Source organism: Pogona vitticeps, chromosome 2 (genome assembly GCF_051106095.1).
Source record: "Pogona vitticeps strain Pit_001003342236 chromosome 2, PviZW2.1, whole genome shotgun sequence".
NCBI lineage: Eukaryota > Metazoa > Chordata > Lepidosauria > Squamata > Agamidae > Pogona > Pogona vitticeps.
Genome location: NC_135784.1, coordinates 56,232,211 through 56,255,434, shown reverse-complemented (window position 1 = coordinate 56,255,434; position 23,224 = coordinate 56,232,211). Strand labels below are relative to the sequence as shown.

Here is a 23,224-nt window from a genome sequence, read left to right as displayed (position 1 = left end):
AAATGGGTACTGATGAAGTATTTTGAGAGGCAAGTGAAAATAACCATATGGGAGCATACCAGGTTACCTGTTTTCTTTGTAATTTCATTCCAAGGGCATTATGGGAGTTGCCTTTATACTAGCTTAACTGCTAGCCTTTCCATTTTTCAATTTGGCATGAAAATGACATCCCTCATTGTTTTCTCTTGATCTATGTTATTCCATCGTTGTGGGAGCAAAAACTGTTGATGTTGTTAAACTTCAGTTATCAGTTCTATTTGAAGTATTTCTATCAGGTAAAGGAGGTGAAGATCTGTTTTTGCAGTATTTTCTTGTGTATTTCAAGACATATATCTGCTTTGTTTTAAATGTTTGCCACACCGGTATTTGAACATTATAAAAGTGAGAAGTTTCTATGGATGAGGTGGTTACATGTGGCAATAGTAATAAAGGTTGAACAGAAAATGCTTCGGGGCAGGGGGAGAAATATTTTTAGCAGTGTTGAAAAGCATCTTCCCTAATTTTTCAGTAACTTATTTTCCATTTGTTTACATTGCTCTTTGCTGTGCCTTGTCTGAATTATCCTCAGCAATAATGAATTCTAGCATCAATACATCATAATATTTGCTGATATTGTTCCTAACTAGGAAAAATACAAACCAGTAAATATTGCCCTCACTTTAATTGCCTTCATTCGCCATCATTGGAATGTTAGCTCATGGTTAAGCTTGCTTGTGTAGTATTAGGATCTAATCCTGCAGTCTACATGATCTCTCTTGGGCTGGGATCACTGATGGGACTGTTCTCGGGGGATGGGAGAGAGAGAGAGAGAGAGAGAGAGAGAGAGCAATAGCAGCAAAGAGAGGAAATGTCACAGAACCAAATGAGAAGGAAAAGTGAATATTATCACAGTTAAAGCATTTTAGAAAAAAACATTTCTCCACCTTGTCATAATCATTTTTAATTAAATAATTAAAACAGAAAAATATTTGGCACATCCCTAAGGAGCTGAGTTTGATTCTTTCATTTCATATTATAGTTTTTGCATGCATGATTATGGACAGGATAATATGTGTGTTTCTGTTCTACCCATGCACACATCTACCCACGCATCCTTATTTTTATTTTTATTTTTCAGACTGAACAAGTTTGATTTGGACATCAGTGAGAATTAATAACCTGGAACCACATGGTGCCACTTAAATTGGCTTATTTCGCAGATTAGGAAACATTGTTCCAGAATCCTGTTTGTTACATTACCATGCATGCCTGTTGTCTGCTTGCTTTATGGACTTTATTCCATTAATATTTTCCCACTATGCGGCAAATATAGGAAGTCCAGCGCCTTATGGATGCATGATATGGGGAAATGTCATGGGTGGCTCTAAACTCTATACAAAAGGACATAAGAGGAAGGAACAAAGATGGTCACTAACAGCAGGAGGTGGGGAGGGAAGATGTCAACCTTCATTTTTCAGTATTGGTGATAAACGGTCTACCTCAGCTGAAAAGGCAAGGCAAGCAAGCTTCCATTTAGGCAATTTTATGCCTGAATGGTTACAATAATAGTTCTGATTGGACTTTATGGGTGATTAACTATGACACAGTGTGGAGTGGAAGAGCTGTTTTCTTTTATGAATTTACATACCCTCTTGCAGTTGACGTCTTCCCTTCCCCTATTCCCAAGGTCCACAGCCTCAGCAAGGAACTCAGGAGCTCTCTTGCTTTCCTGGCACCCTCGAGTTAAGTTGCATCACCCTATCTGGGCGAATGCTGGCTGAAGGAAAGTGTAGCCTAAAACATCTGGGGGGGGGGGGATGAGATTAGCAAAAATGGACCTAGGACAGGAGACCTTTCCAGTATTATAGCACCAGAAGCAAAAAGGAGCACACCAACTTCAATTCCCAGAATGGCCTTATTACCCCATGATCCTAAAAGGTGTAAGAACTTTTACTACATTTACTTTTGCTCTGTTGTGGTCCATGGAACATAGCACAGTGGTCTACAGGAAGCTCATGAGAAGAACAGTACTACGTATTAGGCCTCCACTCCATTTTTTGGTAGCATCCTATAGTCACATAGATGTTGCCCTGGCCATTTAGTTTTTAATTAAAAACAAGTAACCATTGATACATTGCTACCTCGTGGTATACACAAAACACTTTCTCTCTCTGTTTGTATCTGTAATGGTTAAAGACATCTTGGCCTGGAAATCAGTGTAACCCTTTTTTTTAAAAAAAGATTGAATTAAAGTTTATTTGCAAGATGAGCTTCTCTTACGGCAACTATACACATTTCACTTTCAACCTCCAGTGGACTGATTTTGCCAGAACTTACTTTGTTTATTTGGAAGCAACAGTGGGACAAGTAGTGTTTATATACTTGTATAGAAAGAGTCATGCAAGCACAAATATTGTCTCATGGGAAGTGAAACTTCTTTTGCTTCTCTTTAAAAATATTGTCTGTTTTCCAGCCTCAGTCAGTGGCTGTCACCACACCACCCTGACACTTTTTGTTACTGTTGTTGAGTAAGCCTGGTTTATCGTGCTGTTTCAGAGCAGTTGTAGATACACTCAAGAAACTATCATTGGGTTCGTGAAAATGTGAACTGTGCATTTGCCCAGTTAGCCTTTTTCTTTCTGAGGATGATTTTGTTTTTGTTTTTTGAATAAACATCAAGAGGAAAATGCTGTAATGAAACTGTTCACAATATGGGCTGAAGATTTGGGAGGATTCAAGACGGTGAAACACATAATACTGCCGTGAAGATGTTTCTGTGTTATCTCTTACGGCAGAGCACCCCATTGCAACCCCTTTGTCTGGTTTGCCTTCCATTTGCATGCACCAGCTAACTCCTGATGTGAGACAACTTAAAAGTGAGGAAGGTGGTCCCTCAGGAGAATCCTTCTCTGAACTATGTGCTGTGTATGACTGATCCTTTTAAGCAGAGTGCATTGCATGAGCTTGTAGTTGGCTTATTAAAGGGTTATGTTGTAAGTCCACAGTCAGTTCTCTAAGCAGATCAAGTGGTTCACTTTTTGTGTGAAAACTCTCTGCCGAGATTAGAGAGTCTTTGTTCAAAGAAATGTCTTTGAACAGTGACATATTTTCTGGCTCACTGAGGTTGTTCATATGGCAGACAGGACTACATATTCCACCTTATTTCTGTGTAATCTAAATAAGCATAAACACAAGCTGATTCATTGAGGAAAACCATACTGAACAGTGACTGTGTCCATGGATCAGATAAACAAGCCCAAAAAGTTCTTGCTAGAATCCTTCTCCTCTTTTCATTTCAGAAAACACATGCAAAGAAATGTTCTGCAGAGATCAAACGTTCCCATTTTGCATTCTGTTTGGGTATCTTCCAAGCTTTCTGGTGTACCTGACTGTTTTATCAAGATAGGTCATGTAAACACAGCAGGAGGTGATCTTTCCCCATTTATCCTGTCACTCTCCTTCCTTCCTCATAGCTGATTTCTTGCATAGGAGATATTGTGAAGTAACTTAGCATTATGAGGACCTGGATGAAATGGCAGCTGAAAGAATGGGCTTAAGACAAGGGGGACTTCTCAGCATCCAGATGCAGGCTCAGAAGCAGCCAAACAGTTAAGAAGAAAGCTTTTCAAGCCTGTCAACCTTTGCCCCTCTCCCTGCAAAGATAGGTTGACTGGACTAGGCAGTGAACTGGCAGGGAATTTGATTGGCTGGGAGGAATCCCATTATTACTGTAGTTGGACCACAATTAAAAACTGTTTGGGGTCAGTTCATAATAGGGTATGTAATTCCGACTGGAAGGTTTGCATTTGGAATACCACAATTTCTGAAGTCTGTCCTCAGCACTATTAGCAATGAGCAGGCCTGAACCAGAATTGAGGGTTGCTGAAATAAAATGGTGTAGCTGGTGAAGAGATTGTGTGTTGGCTTAAAGGCATCTGACAAAATTCTGTTTTGAAGCTGTGGATGTAGATTTAGCTGTCACCTATACCACAGAAGACTGCTCTGAATTCTGCATATGAACAGTGAGATACAAATAATAGTGATTCAGTTTTATATTTTTTTGGCCTGTTCTAGGTAGGCTTTTGATAAAGGAACAGGAGAACAGTCTTGTAATTGGCTAAGAGATCTTTCTTTAAGGTCTTAAATTGACACAACTGGATATAATGTGGGCTACTTATTGTTCATCCTGTCACTGGGGTTCTCAGTCTTCTCCTCCAAACATATCAGCATGTGTACATCCTCATCTAAGTCATCTGCTGTAGGAGACTTATTGCCACACTATGTACGCTAGAGCAGTTGTGTATACTGGACAGTCATGTTCATTTGGATAACATGGGAAGAATATGCAGACTTGTGTACATTGAAGCAGAGATCTTTTGCATGTCTGGCAACTGACACGTTTGTCCAAGTGGGTTCTGTGATTCTTGAAAATTGCATGTAGATTGGTGGAGGAACTGTGGAGGAATCTGCAGTCTTTCAGGGGTGGCTTTCGAAATGGTAGAGCTAAAGTTGGGGAGCCAACAGTATATAGAGATAGGGACTGCAATAGAGCTACCTAGATCTCACTTTCTGCCCATCTGTCCCCCTGCCTTACAAAGGCTCTAAAAAACACCTAAGCAACGATTATAATTGCTTAGCATCTAACTGAAGAATAGTATCTTAATCCTGATTCAAAAAGATTGCATGCTGCTAAATGGTGTGCACAGATTCTATCATCCCTTACAACAGCCCGTGATCTATAATTTATACCAGTAAATAGACCAAAATTCTGCTACATGACCTAAGCAGAAATTGATACAAGCCTCTGGGAAAACAGTCCTATGAAGCCACATTTTCCTGCTTACTGTTTACAAAATCCGTATACAAATTGAGATTGGATTTTGAAATATTTCCTAATAATTGTTTCTTTTTTAAAAAAAATGATAACAATGTATTCGCGAAGGCTTTCACGGCCGGGATTTAATGCCCGAAAAACCCACAACAACCAACCGATAACAATGTAGTGAAAGTTAGGGAACATCATGAACACTCCATGTATATCATTATTCCCATGTCTTCCAGGTTCAAAAGGAGGAACTAGGGATTAGATCTCGATTGAACCTTCTTCAAAATCTCCCCAAAGTTGAAAGGGGGGGGGGGAGAGAAGGGTGAATAAGGAAGAACAAAATAATAAAATAAATAAATAAATAGGTAAATGAATGAATGAATGAATGAATGAATGAATGAATGAATGAATGAATGAATGAATGAATGAATGAATGAATGAATGAATGAACTGGAAAGGTAGTCAACTTATGGACTTCTATTATTTTTACACTGCAGCCCCTTTCAGCCCTACCCAGCATAATGAGGGAAGATTTCAGTTGAACAAGTTGTGGACAACCACAGTTACTTGTTCTCTTCCCCAGTTTAATATTTCATGGTTTTCTGCTATGGAAATATGCTACTTTGTAAAAAATGCACAGTAACTCTGCAATTCAATCATAGTAGTTCTGCAATTTCAAAAGGCAAGCCTAAAATCTGAAACAACACATCAGTCAAGGTAGAAAATTTGCCACACTGTGAAAAGTATCTTCTGTCACTCAGCAAAGAAAGAATATTGCAAGTTTCTGAATTCTGAGAAACCTCTACAAAGCATTGTTTTCTAGAAATGAGAGGACTTAATGAAGATGCCTTTGGAATGAAGAGGCAAAATGGGAAGTACAGTCTTGTGGCACAGAGCATAGCCTGCTAATCTTCTCATTTTACTTTCCATACATTTTTCTCCCCTGCCATGTACTTTATAGAGGTGGAGCAGATTGAAGCCATTGCCAAGTTTGACTACATTGGACGGTCACCACGTGAGCTGTCCTTCAAGAAAGGAGCCTCTCTTCTCTTGTACCATCGGGCATCTGAAGATTGGTGGGAAGGTCGCCATAATGGAGTTGATGGCCTCATACCACATCAGTACATTGTGGTACAAGACATGTAAGTGGTGTAGAAATATGGATATTTTCATCCAACTTTAGAGGTTAAAAGTGGGTGGTGAAGTAGAGTGGGATAGCTGCTTTTAGGAATGTGTGAAACTTGATGTGTCTTTTGCGACTGAGGAGATCGATTTGGTTTTATGCTGCAATTTCCCTCTCTTCTGTTTTCCCCAATAACATTTTTTTGTTCATGACAGTATATGTCTCCCTGAACTGCATGCAAATAGAGAACAGGAGCAAAACATTTTAATGTGATCTCTTGTATATGGTTCTATGATATATTTTCAGGATTGTGTGATATGATATACAAGAGGTGGAGCTTTTTTAAAAAAACTAGATGAATAATAATGGTGGAACTCGTTTAACAATAGAACACGAAAAACACAAATCAATTAAGTTTACAGTGACTCATTTTATAAATGAAGGCATTTCCAGGACAAGCATGACTCTTTATCTAACAGTGTGGAGCAGACCTCCAACCCTTGTACCCCTCCTGATCAGAATTGTAGCTGAATACATCTAGAGGGCACCAGCTTGTGGGAGACTAGTATAAAGAGTAGAAGTCCAATGTGGTGGATAGAGTGACACACTAGGACTCAGGAAGACTTAAGTCCGAATCCCTGCTCAATTATGGGAGCTCACTGGGAGTGTGGAACTGGTAAAGCCACTTCTTAAATATCACATTTACTTTGAAAAAACGGTTAAGGTTGCTATAACTTTGTACCAACTTGAAGACACATAACAACAATGGTACAGACTAGAGAGAAGAAATACGGGCAGAGAAATGTGTTTTATCATAAAGATGGCTTGTCCTGTAGCTTGCATCAAGAATACATTGTGATAGATTTTTATATAGCTGAAATTTGCATGTTTTTACCTGCTGTCAGCTGGCAAACACTGTTGATCTCCAATGACAAATCCAATATTCCATCACATTTTTGTTGTTTTGTTTTTAAAAATAAAAACTGTTGTCAGGAGCATTTCCCAGTTCTGCACAGCAGATTTTTATATAGCCATTAAACTTCAAAGTTAGAAAGTGTGTCTATAATGTGAACAGCCCCCTGAAAATCTCCACCCAGTGAAGAAGCTGATTATTCTAGTCAACAGATTCCATTGCTTTGTTTCAGCTCATTTCTTAAGGGTGGGAAAGCCATGTCCCTGAAGATGATGTTTCACTGTAATTCCCATCATCCTTGATCATTTGTCAAGTTGATGGAAGTTGGAATCCAGACACATGTGGAGAGCTACATATTCTCCGTCCTGTGTAACAGTTGGAGAACAGCTCTTTGATAGAGAACTTGCTTTATATTTCATGATGAACCACTGGCCTCTCCAACTGGATAGAGCAGGTAACAACAGATACCCTGAGAAAATCAGCACCAGTCAGAGTAGAGAGGAATGTGAATGGTATACAAAACAGTTCAGTTTTATGTTAGGTAGCTTCCTATGTACATATCTTTTTTTTCAATTCAAAGGTTCCAGGAGAATTATTTGCTTTTGTAAAAGTTCCCAAGAAGTAGCTGTATTATTCTGTCTCTGCTTGTTGGCAAAAATAAAGGGAAGAAAGAAGAAGGGGAGAGGCAATATAATGTAGCACTTTAATAGCTAACATTTATTTCAGTTCCAATTTTTATGGATCAAAATCTACTTCTTATAGTGAGTACAAATAATAGGGAGATGCAGGGGGAAATCTTTCAGCTTGATTTTGTTTTGGGTTCTTTCAGGTGGTATCCTCTTTTGTTTTTTGTGTTTTTCGGTCCTTTTGGGTACTTGGCCTTTCAGTAAATTCTTTACTTTGCTCTCTGACATCAGACTGAGCTAAGCCCTAAGGAACCTCAAAAGTACTCCAAAAACTCAGGGTGTAGACAACAGGCAGTCAACTACTCCAAAAGCTGGTGACACAACAATAGTGCCTGAGAAGCAGAAATCATCATCAAACCTATCATTATCAGTTGGCACTTTACATCACAACACACACTAATCAGCACCATCAGCAGGAAGCAGTACAAACGAGAATGAAAAGCACCATCAGATTCATCAGATCTCATTGTCAGACCCTTCACCACATTTGTCATGTTCTGAATGAAGAAATCCAAATGGTTGCCCTCTCTTTCAGAATCCCAAATCTATCACATTTGAGAGGCTCTCTTTTATAAAGCCTCGGAAAGAATCAAAAAAATAAAAGTGATTCTTCTGTGTGTGTCCCCTGCCCCATGCAGATTAACTTGGAAGTCCCATCCCTAACAAATACATGCCTCTTTATATTTATTCATGCCCAGGTGAGAATAACTTTTGTTGAACTTACTTGTTATGGCTCTATATGAGTCACTGTTTGGTGCTTACCTTTTCCCATTCAGGAGGTTCACCAAGAACAGTGTTGAAAATTGGGACTGTGATCCACTGAGAGAGAATGTGTATCTGGATACAGTCAAAGAACATTTTATTTTGTTGTGTTCTGCTAATCTACCACTGGAGAAATATGCTCCTTGTTTCAAAGGAGTGTTATGGTAACAGATCCTAAACAACAGCTTTATAAGCAAGTAAATGGATAATCCCTTAGTATTTTCTGTCATCTCAGTAAAGATCTAACATTGTTTTTGAAATTATGTGACTGCTTAAGTTTATCTGTTCATTGTCAAGAAGAAACTATAAAACACAAGTTGGGAGGGAAGGATCAAATCATGGTGAGTCATGTTCATCCTAACAGAATTTGTTAACTTCGGAAGATTTATTTTAGGACTATTATGAGCATGGTTACAACAGCTAAACTAGTTCATGACCAGTGCCACAAGATCCTTCTTTTTCTTTTGCCACACAAGTTAGGTGTTGTAGTGTCTGAGGAAGTGGATTCTGACCCACAGGCTTAATACTGAATCAATATTGAAACAAGTTATGTAGATCTTTTCTACAGACTGTACACATCTAGTGGGAACCGCCCCTGAGTCCTCCCATTCACTACTCTGAAACCTTTTGGCTGACTCTTATCCATTATTTAAAGATGACCTTCTTGGCTTAAAATTCAACCTGTTGATAGCAGAATGTGTGTGCATGCGAGAATCTGTCTTTGGTACTATATTGACACCTGACTCTCTGAGAAAGACTATTTAGATTTAATTTTAAGATGGAAGACATTTGTGATTAGAGAAGCAGTCTAGTCACTCTGAAGAGTTAAGAAATATCTTTCAAAATGTTGTTTAGTCTAGGCTAACCACCCTCTCTCTTTCCAAGTGTGTTTTCCCCTTGCTCTGTTTTCTAATAGGTTCATACTGGCAGCAGCTGCTCTTCATTTGTCCATTTAGGTATGCTTCTAAATAAATGAGTGAAGTGTACCAAATAACACATCCAAAATCAAGATATAAATCGTGATCTGGTCTGTCCTCACATACTAAACAAGAGAACACATAAGATTGCAAGATTTTCTCTGTGTGGTGAGCAGGCATGATTTTTTCTTTAAAAAAAATGAGCCTTAGTGAGAATTTGCATATTTATAGGATTGAAATTTTTGCCCAATTGCTCAAAGCTCATAACAACTCCTGCTGCCTTGCCTGCTTCTTTGTTAATTTAATATTAGAATTTTATTAACTACAATATACAACGCCACATAAAACAACAAGAAATTTACACATACATACATACCTTAAAACTTTTTAAAAAGTCTATACAAGTCAGAAACAAACTTAAATATTTTGCTACACCCACGACTGGGACCAAGAGAGATAGAAATATATTTCGTATAATTTTGTTGTAGTAGTTGTTATGATGTCCCTCAACCCTTCCAGAATAACATTACCTTATGTTTCAGTAAACAACCCTCACTTTTCATTAAGAGTCTTGCTATATTTCAACAAATTTATTCTCTTTTAAAACCTTTATGTCCCATGTGAACTTATCATTCATTATACCATTCAGTTAATTGAGACATATACTTCAGTTTCCAATATCTCTCAATCACTAGTTTAGCAGCTGTTAAAAAGGCAAAGGTAAAGATTCCCCTTGACAAATGTCCAGTTTTGTTCAGCTCTAGGGCACGGTGCTCATCCCCGTTTCCAAGCCGTAGAACCAGTGTTTTGTCCCTCAACAGTTTCCATGGTCACATGGCCAGCGTGACTAGACACGGAACGCCGTTACCTTCCCAGCGTGGTGGTACCTATTTATCTACTTGCATTTTTACATGCTTTCGAACTGCTAGGTTGGCAGGAGCTGGGACAAGCAACGGGAGCTCACTCCATCACATGGATTTGAACTGCTGATCTTTTGACCTTGCAGCCCAGAGGTTTTTGCGCTTTAGCCCACAGCATCCCCACAACCCCACTGTTACCATGCTCATAATTAACTCTCCCTTTTTGCATAATAATACTGTTCACCTTCCAAAATAAGCAATAATGCAATATATGGGGAACCGTCTATTGTTAAATGTAATTTCTTTCCATTAAAAAAAAAACACTAATTTCTAAAATTTCAGTACTACTTCACACTTCCACCACATATGGAAATTGGTACCAATCACTTGTCCACATCTCCAGCAAATCTTATAATAACTAGAATCTGTAGTATTTAATTCCAGAGAAGTCAAATACCATTTCAATATTGCTTTATAAAAGTTTTCTTTTTTTATGGCCAATGTGGATTTTAATTTTTTTTGTTTGTTTGTATACTGTTCCACATGTCAGTGCCTATTTCCTTACACCTTGTCAGACTCCTGAAAAGTTAGATGCATCAGATGGGTTGGTTGTATCTTTGGAAAAAAGCAGGCTGCCCTTGTTGTGTTTGTGTGTGACATGTACAGTTAGCTTCAGAAAAGGAAAGGAAATGATGGCCATAACTGCCCAGGTTTTGCAAACCATCACAGGGAAGTGTGTGATGTCTCATTTGGTTCTTGTGCTAGATTTAAGAACTCTTGCAGCAGTGGGGGAATCCTTAAAAGGTTGTCTTTCAATATCAAAGTACCCTACCTCTACTATAAGAAAGACATTGAGCCTTCACATTCTCACTTCCATATCAGAAGAGTAAAAGGTACAGTTGTAAATCTTCTGACAGCATCCATTTGGAAAGTTCCAAAGTTTCCAAACCAACTTGTTTGTATGTTAAATTCTTGCCCAGCCCTCCAGAAGAAAAGGTTCTGTGAGTCAGTTGTACAATTGCGTTAGTGTATTGGAACTGTTTTTGTGGTTTTGGACCAGCATTGGAAATTCATATATTTGGGTTGTCTACTTTCAGTTTTACTCTACGCCCTCTCCAGGGATTACTCTGTCCCTACTTCCATTGACAGAGAATCTGGCCAGTGGTGCGAAATCCCAAGCAGGGCTTCTTGTTTGTTTGTTTGTTTATACCCCGCCCATCTAGACCGAAATCTACTCCTTTAGGCTCAAGCTTTTATTGCTTATCTCTTCAGGTTAACTGAGCATTTCCTTATCTATAGGGATGATGCATTCTCCGACAGCCTGAGCCAGAAAGCCGACAGTGAGGCTAGCAGTGGGCCCCTGCTTGATGATAAAGCTTCGTCAAAGAATGACATCCAGTCTCCAACTGATCATATTCCAGACTATGGCTTTGGAGGAGTGATGGGACGGTAGGAAATGGATCTGTTCTTACTGGGATGCAATCATTTTCTTTTTCCCTTTTCTGTGATAGGCAAGAAATAATTCTGGGGCTGGAAGAAATGTATGAGCTGATTTGTACAGTTTATTTCACTTATCTGGAAATGGCATAAAGAGACCTAATCACTCGTCCAAATGACTGGGGATGCTTTGAGTAGAGATTTGGTTTCACAAGCATGGTGATTTTTCTTGGCAGTGTGAGATTGAGATCTGATGGAGCAGCAATCCCTCGCCGTCGAAGTGGAGGGGATACTCATAGCCCGCCAAGAGGGATTGGCCCTGGAATTGACACCCCTCCCCGAGCAGCAGCTTGTCCCAGCAGCCCCCACATATTACCTCTGAACAGAGGCCGGATTGACAGCCCAGAGAAGCGCCGGATGGCAACTTTTGGTAGTGCTGGCAGTATCAACTATCCAGACAGAAAGGCATTGACTGATGGCCATCCATTGAGACCCACATCTAGCTCAACTCGTCACAGTAGTCTTGGAGATCAGAAATCACTGGAGGCTGAAGCCCTGGCAGAGGTAGGGAGAACTTTATGAAAATATTTGCGTATTAAGAGAACATGGGAGACAGCAAACAGATTTCACTCAAGTCCATGTTCAGCTGTTGAGAGTGGCTTGTTTAAGGAACATTACGTTTGGGATTTAAAGCATACAAATTAGGAACTATTCCTAACAGTATTTTGATCATGCAGTTGTTCAGTGGGGCACTGCTGGTGACCCACACCAGGACATCCTTTCCCCGTGCTTTGTTCCAGTGTTCCAACCTGTTGGGTTACTGTGATGCATTTCAGTCTTTAAAAATACAAAGAATGGGGGAAATGATTTAATGTATTTGATGACTTGAATGTAATTCATTACATTCATATCCTACCCATCTAGTGCCTAGGCATTACTCTGGGTGGCTAACAAAGTTAAAACACAACTACCCAATCCCACCCAGAAGGATATAAATAAAGAGTACCAATAAACATTAAAAAACAGGATGTCCCAAAAAAGAGGGAAACCTGGATGGAAAATCAATAATCAATTCATTTCATGAGCCCAGAGGATGTAAAAGAAGTAAGATATTTCTAAAGGCCACTTCAAACAATAGGTTTTTCCCCATTTCGTGAAGGTCAGAAGGGAGGGAACCTTGTATATATCTACGGGTAATGGTTGGGCAGTGTGATCGAAGCTACCAACATGAATTTGACCCAACTCTGGGAGGCAGTAGAAGACAGGTTGGCCTGGCATGCTCTGGTCCAGGAGGTCATAAAGAGTCGGACACGACTTAATGACTAAACAACAACAATGCATTCCATAATGTTATGGCCACCACTGAAAAGGCCCAGTTTCTTGATGGTAGTTTTCTGGGACTCTCTAGGGGTGGCCACCCATGAACATGATATTGGGTTGAACTTGGTGGCCTAACTGGACAATCATCTTAGGGAGAGACACTCTGTCAGGTAACGAGGTCCCAAACCATTAAGGGCTGTCTCCTATCCACAAGAAGCCAAACTTTGGTAGTCTTGGGGGCAAAATATTTGTTCTCAGAGTCAACTTCAGGCTATACAGGGCATGAAACTGGCTAAAATAACTGTTTTTTTTTAAAGAAACGAACAAGGGAAACAGCTGTTTCTAGTTTTAGGTTTTCACAGGGGAAGGGGCATGAGGGGCCTTGGGAGAAGCCCACCCTCCAATCCACCAGCTTGAAAACAGGTACTCTTAGAGACCCCCGTCAGAGGAAATAGGCCTTCTTTGCAAAAATCTTTTTGATTTTGTTTTAAAATCCCAAGGAGCCCTGGGAGTTTGGAGGCTACATACATGGGAGGCTGCATGTGGGTAGAGGTGGCATTTTGCCCATCTTGGCTCTGACGTGAGTAAGACAAAGAAGTCTGTGACAAGAAGACGTCAGTATCTAAATTACATTAGTTAGATTATGAACCAAAACAATATTCTTAGAACATGTCCACCTCCCCACAAAGTTACATGAGGTTGACTTCAGAATGTTCCCTGTTTTTATAGACTGAGAATTCAAAAGCTTGACCATCTGACCACAGCTTTCTCTTGCACAAAATCGGATAATTCAAGGCAAATGCGTTTCTTATTTAACATGTTTTAAGGCAAAAGAGAGCAACTGAGACCTCCCAAATATTGCTGGATTACAGCAAAACCAATGGGGAAGGATTGTGTGAATCGCAGTCCTGGAAACATCAAGTCCACGGTTGCCCATCCCTGGTCTAAAGCCTCTTGCCTTCTGTGTCATTGGCTGTGCTGAAAGGGAAGTACGTAGCCCCACACACAGTAACTTGAAGGTAGCAGACTGAGGGAGGGGGACTCTGTCCATTAAATATGCTGGTTGCCAAACCACAGAAGTAGACTATTCATATATATAGACACGATTATTAGACATGTTTTGAAGATAGTTGCTTGAATTCTGAAGTGATCTCTATGGATTTGTACGTGTTTTTATTTTTATACCTGTGGATTTGAAGAGTTTTGGAAGCCAGTCATGACTAAAGGGTAGAGGTAGTTAGGTAGATTATCAGTCAGTAATAAATTAAAAAAATGGTCATAAATTGAAGGTATAATTTTCATGTCTGTTGGAGGAAACTAGATATGATTCAGAATATATTAGAAATCATGTCCTTTGAAGAATATTTAATAACAGGTACAATTTAGCAGTGGTGGAATCTTTATTCAGTTGTGTAGCTATGGGCCTTGAAAGGAGAACAGTAGAAGCAAATAGGGAGGGGACCTCCATAGATGTGGAAATGTGTGTCACCAAACACTTTAATGAAGAGGATAAGGTGGTTTGTAGGTGTGTGTGTGTGTGTGTGTGTGTGTGTGTGTGTGTGTGTGTGTGTGTGTGTGTGTGTGTGTGTGTGTGTGTGTGTGTGTGTGTGTGTGTGTGTGTGTGTGTGTACACACCTCAAGGAAAGTAACCTTGAAAGGCTAAATGGGAGAATATGTTTCTCTGAACCTTTCTGCTGAGTTTCTTTTTATTTATTTTTTTGCTGTATGAGTTGCTTAAAGGTTGGCAGAGCTGTTTATTTTCCATCTCACACTTATTAGCTTTTGACACCTTTCAACCTTTTCTGTGTGGGCCCTTGATGGATTGCTTATGTTGTCACTCTGTGGCTTGCTTTTCACCATAGTAACCCTAATGTGTGGCACTGTTTGGGATTTTTTGAAGAGAGGCACAAAGTGTTTCGCGGTGAAGTTTATTTATTTATTTTATTCCTTTTTGACATTTATATACCACCCAATTTAGTGAAAGGCCACTATTATGGGCAGTTTACACAAGAAACATAAAAATACAGAAACAGCAATCCCCCCAGCCACTCACCCCCACTCTATCGATTTTGATTTGATTTTGTTTTAATGCCATTGTCTTTGAGAAAAATTGGGAAGTTGCTGGCTTTGAGTTAAACGGCTTTTCCATCTTTTTTAAAAAGTTTAATGTGAACAGCAGTGGATGAAACAAAACATTCTTATTTCTTTGTATACCAATGGGGGCTCTTTGTCTCATTGAATGATAGAACAGTGGCGTTGGAAGGGGGCTTGAAGGCCACTGAGTCCAGCTCCCTGCTCAATGCAGGAATTGAAATCAGTGCCCTACAGATTTTTAAGAATTACCCCCCCTTTAATTATTATTAATTTGGTTTGACTATTCTTCTCAAATGGGCACAGAAGCCAGTGCAGAAGGAAATACACTGGAAATTTCAAAACAACCAAAGGAGATTGGGGGAAAGCTAGAGGAAAGAGAAACTCCTTTTAATGGATACTGTAGCCTCCTAACCTTTATTATGAAAACAAAGTAGGGTGGAGTGACCAGAGATTGGAAATTTACCTTTTTTGCAGTACAGCTTCAAGAATTTGCTAATCAGCACTGGGGAGATTCTGGGCATCATAAAGCACTCTCTGGGCAGTTTACAAGTTAATTATGCAGGCTACACATTGCCCCCCCCCCCCCCGTGATCTGGGTACTCATTTTACCGACCTCGGAAGGATAGAAGGCTGGTGTGAAAAAAATATTGTTCTTGAACTCTGGATAAGACTTCTAGGCTGTCAGATTCTAGATCCACCCTTTCTGTGAGCCTGTTTTTACCAAGAGGGAAGTGTTGAACTTGTGGAAGGCGAAAGGCTGAAGTAAGGGCAAGTATGAACAATCAGAAAGAGATGTGTTACATCAAAGCATATTGGCAAGGAGTATGAAACCTCACAATTGCTCATTCAGATGCAGCTAACAGAATAATTTTTACAAAATCAGCCAATTCTGTGTTAAAAGGTAAGAAGAGTAGGCTGTCTTAGGTTCATGTTCAGTTTTTTTCTTTTAAAAAAGGCCAATGATAGCAAAATGTGGATTTAAAAAAATCAGAGTGGGCTCTGCAGTGGATGAAGCTTCTCCCAGAGAGAGTGTTTGTTCCATGCCAAGAGCTTTTCCTGATGCTGAAAAAGCTGGGGAGTTGCTAGGATTTGCACAAAAGCATCTCTTTAGAATGCAGCTTCTATTTTCCTTGAGAAATCTGCTTCTGTCAAGAAATTCACTTCCTTTCCGGAGATTAATTCCTGGATTGGTTGGTTGGTTTGGAGTGTGAATCAAAAGCTTGGACTGGTGCTGTCCCTAAGATACATTGACTGAAAGTAGGGGATGCTGAACTTTATTCTGAAGAAGAACTTAAATAAACAAGACTCATAAGTTTTGAAAAGGAGCAGAAAGTCCAGGGGAAAGAGCACTGTGCAAAGCAAGATAAGGGCAATAATGGGGGGAAATTACTGATAACAGTAGTACAGAACATGGTACATTAAGGAGAGAAAAATGGTCTGTCTCAAAGAGTCCTAAAGTGCCAGGGGCATGACTTGGCGTTTTATTTCCTATATAGTACTGAGGCTGCAGTGTTCCATATTCAGAAATAAAGGTTCTGTTGAACTCTGGGGGGGGTTTATTTTCAGTATGAAGCTGCCACTGGTCCCTTGTTGAACAAAGAGCCTTCCCCAAAATTCTGTAGAAATTTGGATTATGCCTGTTCTGGGATCTTACTGAAACAAAAAAAAAAAAAAATAGAATGAGAAATTAATAAGAATTTAATAGAAATACATTAGTGGAGATTTATGTAAATGGGAGGTTCTGCTTCTGTCCAATAACACTTTTTCTACCCCATAGCAAATCAAATATGGCAGTTTATGTTCTTTCTCTCGATGAAGTGTTTCGGCCATCAGCCTGTGTGTGAACATGGGTGCATGTGCACATGCATCTGCGTGTGTGTATGTGTGTGTGTATGCATGTGTACATGTGCAGAGGCACCATCACTCTCATGCTAAAGTTTTGCCTGTTAGCAATGCACTGAAAAAATCAAGGTTTTTCTTTTTCTTTTTGAATAGTGTATAGGTCAGTTTTTTTTCTGCTGGATCTTATCAAATACATTATTCATAGCTGTCAAGAGTTAACTGCCAGAGCTGCATCTTTCTTTATGTTGACCTGTGTCTTTCATATTTCGCTCTCCTGTTAATGAGGCAGAGATGGTTTACTTGCAAATGAGTCTAGACCTTAGATATAAATATGTTTTTTTTAAAAAAATCCATTTTATTAAGAATCATGAGTTACAAGCTATATCCATGGTAAAAGATGTACCAGCAATCATCATGACATTTAAGAAAACCTACATTTCCTCTCATTTCTGTCCCCCACCCCTTTCATTCCGACGCTTAAGAGTGCAAACGTGGAGAATTTGACTTCTCTTGAGCTTTTTCCCCCCCTGTTACTAGGATAATAAGAGTTGGGTCATATTTTTATCCATCCAGTGTCTCTGGTGCCTAAAGTGGAAGATGAACGACCATAATAAAAATTCTATTAAGAGACAGTTGATATATGCAGTAGTCCTATGGCTGCAGAGTTGTTTCCATCCTCGAGGATAACCGTTTCATGAGCCTAGTCCTCACCTTTTTAAAATGTGAATGTTTTATAAAGAGAAAATGTAGTTCTTAATGTAGTTCTTTAACCTGGTGGTTTAATCTGTTGGGCAATACCATCAGTGTGGCAGAAGCAGAATATTTTTAAAGGACCCTTACACATGTACGCGACCATGATTCCTTTAAAAGCTGGCCCAGGGAGTTTCATGACTAAGTGGGAATTTGAATCCAGGCCTCCAGAGTCCCAGTCTTAATGCTGTAACATCACACTGGCTAGTGAGTCTTCAGAACTTTCATAAAGAGTTGCAGAGAAGGGGCCTGAGGAACTCCCAGTGCAAGTTTGTGTAAGAGAGGAAGCCTTCGATTTAGTAACTGAGGTGAAATAGATGCAAATTCATTTGGAATATTTTTTTATCACCCCCATCCAGTTGGGAGAGTTGAAAGTTTAGGATCAATTAACTAAAGTATAAAACAGAAAGAGAGAGTGGGGATTTTTTATTAGTGTGTTGCACTGCTAGATGCAGTGATAAAGGAATGCTTTCTTGGCAGTATTTTGATGCCTCCTTTCGCCTGTGTTAAAAGATCTTGTTGCCTTCCTCACGAGCCTGTTTCCTTCCCTTCAATACATTCAGTGGGCATTTTAATAAAAAAGAAACAAAGAAATGTGAAACTATCATCTCAACTATTGCATCAGCATAACATAGTTGTTGTGTTATTCTATTTGTTTGTTTGTGTAAATAATTATAAACCATTATACTTTTCTGCATACGACCCTAAATCTATTAGTTTGGCAAAAATGAAAATAACTAATAATAAACAATTGGAGTTTAATAATACCAGAACCATCTTTGCAGAAATACCATCAACTTGATTTGTTGTTGTTTAATCGTTTAGTCATGTGCGACTCTTCGTGACCCCATGGACCAGAGCACACCAGGTCCTCCTGTCTTCCACTGCCTCCCAGAGTTGGGTCAAATTCATGCTGGTAGCTTCAATGACACTGTCCAACCATCTCATCCTCTGTCGTCCCCTTCTCCTCTTGCCTTCACACTTTTCCCAACATCAGGGTCTTTTCCAGGGAGTCTTCCTGAACTTGGACTTGATAGAAGACAGTAAATGGAAAACCTGGCCCAAGTCTTCTTGTGTACCTTTGGACACAGCATAACCTTTGGGGTCAGAAATCCCTGGGTACTGAGTCCGACTACTCAGTACACAACAGACAAGAGCTGAAATTTGGTACTAAGTCACAACCAGATTAGGCCCATTACATTTGCGGGGATTTGTGAATTTCTCTCTTGTGTTTCAATTTCTTTAATTTGTAATTTTTTAAAAGGTGTTTATAGTTATGTTGCTTTGAGCATCTTTTAAAATGTTCCATGCTGTGGGAAATGAAATCAATGTAGGCAGCTTGCCATTTTACAGATATTTTGGATTACAGCTCTCACAGTCTCTGTGGCGAACTGCCTGTGTCTTCTGGGACTTCTAGTACAAAACAACTGGAGAACACTAGGTGGCCTATCTCTTCTCCTGTGTCTTGTCTGTAAGAGGGGTCCTTCACCATTTGTAAATGTCTTCTGCTCATTGAACTCTTCATATCTCTCTGTGTGTGTATGTGTATGTGTGTGTGTATTTTGTTAGTATGTCAAGCTAGAATGGTGCACAAGGAAAAAACATTATTCAAAGATGTTCTTGCATAGTTTTAGGGCAAGATGAAGTGTGACAACTGTTATAGAATATACAGTGGTGCCTTGCTTAACAATGTTAATTGGTTCAAAAAAATCGCTATGGGAAAACATCGCTAAGCGAAACACCATTTCCCATAGGAATGCATTGAAAGCCAGTTAATCCGTTCCAATGGGAACGGATTACCGTCCTTAAGCGAAAATCGCCATAGGAAACATCGCTAAGCGAAACAATGTTTCCCCCATTGGAATGCATTGAAGCCTATTCAATGCATTTCAATGGCTTTGCGATGTCCGTTTTCACTCATTTAAAAGTGTCTTAACATGTTTGAAACCTGTTTTAAATGCTTGGAATTTTTAGTGCACCTTGTGAAACCTTTGCAAACTTAATTTGGCTTTGTTCTGAGTCTTCGTTAATTTTTGGTGAATTTTCCCCCCCCCCCATTGGAATTCCAATGGGGGGGGAATTCACCAAAAATTAACGAAGACTCAGAAAAAAGCCAAATTAAATTTGCAAATGTTTTACAAGATGCACTAACGGATCCAAGCATTTAAAACAGGTTTCAAACATTTTAAGACACTTTTAAATGAGTAAAAACGGACATCGTTAAGTGAAAATCGCCCATAGAGAACATCGTTAAACAATGCGGAAAATTCCTCAAAAAAACCCATCGCTAAGCGAATACATCGTTAAACAAAGCAATCGCTAAGCGAGGCACCACTGTGCTTAAAAAACCGCTGGGCAAACTCTTGCACTTAGGGAATTTATGAGAACGCATAGGTAAAAGTTCCACTCGTAGTTCTATAGATCCAATCCTTTGGATCAGTCAGGATGATACAGTAAACCTGTGCTCCATGGGAAGCCTGACTGAATTGATTGGAAGAAACATTCCAGTGCCTACTGCCTGATTGTGTCTCTTGCTGAAAAGGACAGAATTTTAATCTGTGGTTTCTATTTGTCATATCATCTGAAAGCAGATGCTTTCTGTTTTGTGATGTTTTTCTACTGACAAGCCAGAAATCAAATTTTTCTGATTGGTTGAGAAGAAAAAAATCATAGAAGAGAGAACATTTGTGTTCAAAGGACATGATAAGCAATCCGTAGAGCAAAGGTCTCTGTTGCGTACTTAACCAGTCCCAGTGCAATCAGCTGATGCACAACAAGGCAGTGAGTTCCCCACTTCTTTGGTTTGCCAGTTCCTCTAATCCAAGTCACTGATTAGGGCAGGCAAATTAGTGACACCAGAAAATGGGATATGAACACATTTAGATCAACCAGTGCAGGATTTATTTTAAAAAATTCTGATTATATTTTTATTTTATCTACAGGATATTGAAAAGACTATGAGCACAGCACTGAATGAGCTTCGTGAACTTGAGAGGCAAAATACTGTGAAACAAGCCCCTGATGTAGTCCTGGATACCCTTGAACCCATGAAGAACCCACAGATAGGATCTGTCAACTCTGAACCTGCCAGCCCCCTTCATACTATCATGATTAGAGATCCTGATGCTGCCATGAGACGTAGTAGCAGCTCAACCACTGAAATGATGACTACTTTCAAACCAGCCCTGTCAGCCAGGCTCGCTGGAGCTCAGCTTAGGCCGCCACCCATGCGACCCATCAGACCGGTTGTCCAACACAGATCAAGTAGCAGTAGCAGCTCAGGAATGGGTAGTCCTGCAGTGACGCCCACAGAGAAGATCTTCCCTAACAGCTCCTCAGACAAATCTGGCACTATGTAGCTCTGACGACCATTCCAAGGAAATCTCTGTTGGGGTAAAAAATGGGTAACTCATCTCAGTTTTCATTTATTTTGAGTCAAAAACTATGATTGTGCAAGTGATGTCATTAAGACAAAGACAAAGAAAATGACTCTTGTAGAAAAAACAAGGGGCTGGTAGATGTGGCTTAGGGATTTCATGACATTTACACACATTTGTCTCAAGATTGCTGGAAATATTTGGTACAGCCAAATAAGATGGCCATTTTATGTGCATTACCACTGGAATTCAAGTCTCTGTAGAAGTATATATGAAACTGTACATAGTTCAATAACATTTTAGTAGATTTACCTCAGAAACTCACCCTTAGACTTCTTCTAGAGAGCATTTGTGTGTGTATGTGTGCGCGTGCGTGGATTACACAGCAACTGTGCAGTAGGCAATAGACAATTGGTCAGTTCTTGGATTGAGTTTTCACACAGTTTGGTCTGGATTTATCCCTGCAAACAAAAGAAAGCATCTTTCATAGTCCTGCAGATACGATCATGTCCTCCAGATGGATGGATAGTTGTCTTCAGAACCATCTCTTCAAAGACTGCTTCATTGAGACATGGAAGCTTGTGGCTGTTTTCTGGTTGGAGAGATGTACCACCTATGGACACAGGGGATGAAGAGCGGTACATTTTCCTTTTGTGTGAAAGGGAAACCAAGGATTTTCTGTACGTACTTTATGCTGTATCTCAGTGTTATGTGTGTACAAAAGAAACTCAGCGCCTGCTGTTTTCAAAACAGAAGAGGACTCTGAAGTAACCTGTGGTCAATAACAATAAATAAATAGGGTAACTTATATAGTGTTTGAAATATTTTATTCCCCATCCTCTCTTTTTGCTAATGATTACTTTGGGAAAAAAAATCTGGATTAAAACAGGCAAGGAAGCTATTAGTAAAATCACATTCCCTGTCAAATAACTCAACAGTCCATGACTTTACTCAGACTGTGTTCCCTTGCATGAATAAGCATGAGCCATATTTGACCGTGTCAGTCGTATAGCTGATCTGATGGGGTTACAATTTGCACTTTCTGTACTGTACTATATAACAATATACAACAGTTCTGAATTTATGAAAATAAAGTTATATTTCTTTCTCTTTAAAATTTAATGTAGGCAAAAAAAACCTATGCAGTGAGAGCTGGGGTTTGCATGACAGCTACATCTTTACTCATTGAACTTCATGCTGCTATTTTTTTATAAAATATTTGTCTGTTGACAGACAGATGTTTGCAACATGGGCCCATCTACTGGGCTCACTTTTATTTTTTACTTTAAATACCACTGCACATTTATTTTTACATGAAATGCCTTTTTGATAGATCTCATTTGAACTTAGTTAAATCTGCACCTTCTTCCCCCCACCCCCATGTATATTTCTTGACCTAATTTTTCAGAGGCTGTCATTATTTTCTTTCCTTATTAGAGGCTCGTTTTAATTATATCGGTCTTATTTTAGCAGCTTGTAATGTATTAAAATGACCTTGGATGTGGCTTTCCATGCTCTTAATTCATGGCCCGCTGTTGGCCAAAAATGAATAAGTAAATAATCAAAGCAGGGAAGGGGGCACCAGGCCATTTAGCAATGTACTGTCTTTCTCTTCCTTTGTTTTAGCAAATACATCCCTAACCCCTCCTCTGTATATACATTGCATAGAATAGATATACATTGTATAAGACAATGTTTTTCACCGTGAAATTAACACATACAATCATTGTGTTATTCTCCTTTTCTATACCTCATTTACAAGCATGTTTCATTCCATATAACGTCTTCTCTTCATGGCCCCTTGCCTGTTCTAGCCTGTTTATATATTGCCGTACCTGCTTAATTGCTGGAAAGTAACTGCTAAAATGTAACCTGTTTTTTTTTTAATGGCTAAATTTTATTTGAGACCTGGTGAAATCAAATCTTTGCACTTATTGCATAAGTCAGTGTAACAGAAATTCATCAATAAAAATGGAAACAACGTACCGTGTCCCACAAAACAATCCTGACCTGACCTTCCCATGTATAGTGTGAAGGATAAATAATGTATGTAGCTATTCTATAATTGTTCCTCAATATAATATTACAGAGAGAATCTGTGTTTACCTACATGTCTGCTAATGTTGTAGGCATTTGTTGTAATTGCCACAATTAGTTAATAGTGGAGCTTTTTCATAAACGAAATGAATTTAATTTCCTTTCCTCTGCTGCCTTCCCATGCTGTTCTTCGCTTTAGAGTCATCCATGGATCATTATCACAGCAGATGCCCAGTTTGCTGTCGTAATGAGCTATCAAATGTAGTTGTAGGCATGGGGCATGGGTGGCTAGAGAAATCCAT

At 39.3% G+C, this 23,224-nt stretch overlaps 1 protein-coding gene across 5 annotated transcripts in view; it reads left to right on the top strand.

Moving 5' to 3' along the window:
• Positions 1–22,867, top strand: part of SRGAP3 (SLIT-ROBO Rho GTPase activating protein 3) — a 233,720-nt gene extending 210,853 nt beyond the window's left edge. For 2 of the 5 annotated variants that reach the window (XM_020791403.3, XM_020791404.3), the window contains exons 19-22: positions 5,766–5,946; positions 11,365–11,514; positions 11,739–12,066; positions 20,451–22,867. In XM_020791403.3, the coding sequence (XP_020647062.1) occupies positions 5,766–5,946; positions 11,365–11,514; positions 11,739–12,066; positions 20,451–20,867 (1,076 nt within the window). In that variant the 3' untranslated portion in view covers positions 20,868–22,867. Of the gene's footprint in view, positions 1–1,117; positions 2,249–5,765; positions 5,947–11,364; positions 11,515–11,738; positions 12,067–20,450 lie in introns of those variants that run through there. The other 3 variants (XM_020791406.3, XM_078385223.1, XR_013541621.1) reach the window with 2 other exon arrangements.
• The last annotated feature ends 357 nt before the right edge of the window (positions 22,868–23,224 follow it).